Here is a 4,482-nt window from a genome sequence, read left to right as displayed (position 1 = left end):
CTCTATTAAATATGAAAGGAAGCCCCCACATGCTTGAGCTTTACACTGCTGACTTGTATAATCAGAACAGACATGTCCTGTGATTTTTAGCCTTCTGTGGTTATATTTACCCTTTACAGCTGGCACACCCTGACAGCTGAGAATTACTGACAGGTATTGTCCCCCCTCTATTAAATATGAAAGGAGTAGGTGAAAATCACAGGACAAGTCTGTTCTGATGATACAAGTCAGCGGTCCTGAAATGTGTGTTTCTCTTCTATAATACACATTCTACATCTCGGAAGCAACGTCTTTCCACATACGGGCTTCGCCTTTGTCTAAGATAGGCAGAGAAAACCCTGGCAGTATGGATGATATTTTCTAAATCAGTTTGTCATGTTGTTTTTAGCCATGATAACAACATGGTTCCAATGTCAGACAGCAGCAGCTCTAGCATGGCTGTAGACTCTTGGTACCATAAAAGTAATCAAGTGAATCTGAAAAGATGGCTGATCTAGTTGGTACATTGTTGAGTTATTTTTATTCCTGCTTATTCCATGTTTTCTTCTAGAGACATAATTATACAACAGAGCAACGGAAGAAACTGATTTCCTACATACGGAAACTGACTGGGTGTCACCCTCTTGCACAAAGTTTGCATCAGTTACTCTGCAGGAATGAAACACTGACCAGGAATCAAAAGGTAAACAATATAGGCCAATATAATTCACCCTTTATAGCCAATATTCATTTGTTCGGTTATATAATAAATAACTAGTCTTGAAAAAACATTTGATTTTTGCGCAGAATTGCTGTGTTTAAAAAAAAAAAAAAAAAAAAAAAGTACCAATATTACAGGGGGTTTTTTGGAAACAGATCTGCATTGTGGGAAGATATTTTTCCATAATTTAGGTGAACTGAACCTTTACACAGTGATGTGTGCGTTCGCCAGTCCCCGTTTCTTTAGAGATGCTTGTTGTTCTGTTGCAGATTGCAGTCGTTGAAGGTATGTACATACTCTTCAGAGAGCTTTTGCCTCAAAGTGGAACACAGCAAGGAGAGAAAGTCATTGATGACCTGGATGTCTTTGAGAATTCACTGTACTGCTGGGCACATCTCATATCAGAAGCAAAGGTATGAGGATTTGACTGATGCGGCCCTGTAAAGGGTAACGTTAGACTGATGCTGACAGTATTTTATCTAAACATTAATATCTCTTGACAGCTTTGTGGCAGGGGTGGGTAGTCATTTATTACAAGTAATGCACGAATAAAGGTCGCAAGTTAACATTAGCTATCTTAACTTTGTATGTGTAATGTTAATCTTTGTTGTGATAATGAAGAGAGGCGTAGAGAGTGGTAGATTGTTCATAGCTCAGTTGTATAGGCTATCTTGTTTGATTAGCCGTCCTGCTCTACTTCATTAAAAAAGTTTCAGCAATAACTGCTGTTTTTTTTATTGTTTTGCACTGGCCCACACACCCTAAAAATATTAAAATGGAAAGTAACTTGTAATTTAAGTAATTTATTATCCTGGTAAGTTTCTAGAATGGTGATTTTCACTTTTACTTTAGTCTTTTTTATGGAAGTAATTGTACTTTTACTTGAGTGTAGATTTTCAGTACCTTACCCGTCACTGCTTTGTGGTAGTTGCCATTAACTTGACTTGAATGTATTGATGAAAGCATTATGCTAAATTCCTACTCGATCGTTAATCACTTAAGTAATGACTGCGTATTATTGTGACAGACACAGTCATCAGACCACGAGAGCTACGCACCAATTGCTCTCATGTCTGAAGACGACAGCCGCTTCTCTGAACCAGTCCGAGTACCTGGAGTTCCTGGAGTCCTTGAAAGAGCATATGTTTGCCAGAAAATCAGAGGTAAAACCAAAACAGTTAATCCACTTTTCTGCACAGGTTTAATGTATGTGGAGACACATCATAGATGACTGCTTAAGAGAAGCAGAGGTCGGTTAGGAAATGCACATAGCATCCTAACTGTTTACTGATCTGCTCCTCTTTTTTACTTCTACCGAGACGCAGCTAAGAGAAATTCAGAGGTGCCAGCTCCAAACTGCTATTTTTGAACAGAAAAATGGTCAACAGCAAGACATTTTCTGCCCTTTCTGGGGGCTGATCCTTTTTTAATACTGTGTTGATTGGTCAATAGAGGACAGTCACTCTGCTCAGGGCTAAGTTGTGGCTGGTTTTTAGGCTCATGTAACCACTGTTCATACTGTGCGGAGCTTTATTAGTAAACTCTACTATAAAATGAAAGGATGTTTTGCTGCCTCTTGCAGCAGCTGGAGTCAGGGGATAAAATAACTTAATTCAGTGGGCTGACTGCCGGCAACCTTTTTAGGTGGAACATGTACTTTTAAAGTTATAGTTGGTAATCCTGTTCAGAAACACTTTTTGTTATACTGGGTAAAATGGTCCTTCCATCCTGAGAGTAGTCAATACATAATGTGTTCAGATAAAGGAATGAAAAAAATTAGACGACTGTGGCAGCTGCAGGCCTGTAAAAACTCTGACCAATCTCTGCCATTCGGTGCGAATGGAAAGAACCAATCAGATGCCTTCATGTCTCGTATTGCCTGGACGATAAACGAGGTGTAGACTGATTAAGGAGGAAATACAGTGAGTGACAGCAACGCTGCCCACATTTAAGGGTACTGTTTTCAGTGGAAACGCTAAGCAGACTGAGGGTCTAGGAACCATGTCTGAAGGGTTATTTTTGGTTCCAATGGTACTGTACTGAAAGCGTTGGGTGGAAATAGGGCCTAAGTGCAGTTTGTGCGAAGCATCAAACCTCATTGTTTTTGCATGGCATGGCATGGGTGTCCCAACTGTATGGAAACAGTATTAGTATTAATCCAAACTCAGCACACACTTTTCTTTTTATCAGTTAAGTGTGTGATACTGTCAGTTTCACTTAATTTTCTATCCTTTTTGTTTAGATGGAGAGAAAATTCCAAATTGCACTGAAGAGATCTTGAGAGAAACATCAATACAGAGAGCCAACGACATGGAAAAGATCTTGCTGAGTTTGCCTCCAGACATCAGAACATATCCTCTTTGGATTCACCATGACAAGACAACTGGCCAGAAGTATGTATCATCATATTTTTACTTTCCTTGAATTAGTTGTTGTTTTTTTGTTTGTTTGTTTGTTTGTTTTCTTTCACTTAAGCACAAAAAAAATTGTTTGACATTGGCTATAGACTTAAACCTTGTTTTTAACCAAACTAAAACTTTTTTTTTTTAATTATATCTTTATTTGGAAAGACAAGATTGTAACATGACAGTAGCTGCATCTTCATTCAGTGTTGATCTTCCCAGTTTCTAGTATATAAAAATAGAAACAGGAAATCACACAAGCAACTATTTACATTTAACAGTGGGAGATTATGTTGCCAGCCAAGTCAGATAATGGAGTGACAAGAAGTAATAGAACAAAATAAATAAATTAAAGTCTAATGGACTATAGGCTCAGATAAAGTCAGCTCTGATAGGGGTTATATATGCGATCCATTTGTTCCAAATTAGATAGAATTTATCTTTTTGGGTTCTTAAACAATGTTATTTTTTCCATTTTGAATATTTCTAAAACTATTCCAAGACAGTTGTCTATTGTTGGTGGTGCTGGATTTAGTCACTTCCCAGTGATAGATTTTTTAGTTGCCATTAAGAGAATCTGTAATAGTCTTATGTCCTTCATTTGGTCCAAAAAAGAAACACGACCCAGATAGAGTTTCAAAGTCCAGAGGAACCTGTGTGCCAAACATTTTACTTAGAGAATCATGAACACCCTTCCAAAACAATTTCAGTTTGGGGCAGGCCCAGAATATGTGATAATGGTTTGCCAACCGTGAACCGCACTGCCTCTAGCATGCATATTAGCATCTCTATATTTCTCTTGTTTGGGTGTCTTAAAGTACCTGATTATGTTTTTCCAGCAGTGTTCGCTCCAGTCTGTGGACTTAGTTGAGGATCATTGAAATTGCCAAATATCCCCCCAGGCCTCTTCTGACAGTCTAATCCCCGCCTCTTGTCCCCACTTCTCTTTGATATAATTGGTGTTGTCGTTCTTAGCCTGAGATAGAGCAGTATATAGTCTTGAAATAGATTTTTTAGGGGTAGACAATGTGGCTGAGAGTAATATTGCGTAAAATTGTGATTCAACTGTTGAAAAAACCTTGAATTTACATTCCTGATTAATATAGTATCGTACCTGGAGGTATCTATAAAAATCATTCTGCTCCAAGCCATGCCTGTCCTGCAAAAATTTAAAACTGTGAACTGAGTCCTTGGGCTCTAGTTTCCCGGCGCAGCTAGTTTCAAGCAGCGCAACCCGAGGCGCGCTCAGTTTGGTAGTTTGGCAGACCGAGGTGCGCTGAGATGGGTGTGGCAGCGCAGCAGGGGGAGGTGTCGACAGATCCAGCTTGGCGCAGTGACAGTTTTGTGCCAAAAGGCTTCGCCGAAGGTGCGCTAAAAGCT

At 39.1% G+C, this 4,482-nt stretch overlaps 1 protein-coding gene across 2 annotated transcripts in view; it reads left to right on the top strand.

Annotated features, from left to right (window-relative positions):
- Positions 1–4,482, top strand: part of LOC126408879 (uncharacterized) — a 35,019-nt gene that overhangs the window by 8,394 nt on the left and 22,143 nt on the right. For both annotated transcript variants that reach the window (XM_050074638.1, XM_050074637.1), the window contains exons 8-11: positions 551–682; positions 970–1,113; positions 1,728–1,863; positions 2,943–3,093. In XM_050074638.1, coding sequence (XP_049930595.1) covers positions 551–682; positions 970–1,113; positions 1,728–1,863; positions 2,943–3,093 — 563 coding nt within the window. The remainder of the gene's footprint in view (positions 1–550; positions 683–969; positions 1,114–1,727; positions 1,864–2,942; positions 3,094–4,482) is intronic.

This window comes from Epinephelus moara, chromosome 21, assembly GCF_006386435.1.
Source record: "Epinephelus moara isolate mb chromosome 21, YSFRI_EMoa_1.0, whole genome shotgun sequence".
NCBI classification, from domain to species: Eukaryota; Metazoa; Chordata; class Actinopteri; order Perciformes; family Serranidae; genus Epinephelus; species Epinephelus moara.
The sequence above is the reverse complement of the archived record's forward strand: the minus strand, read 5'-3'. Positions and strand labels throughout refer to the sequence as shown.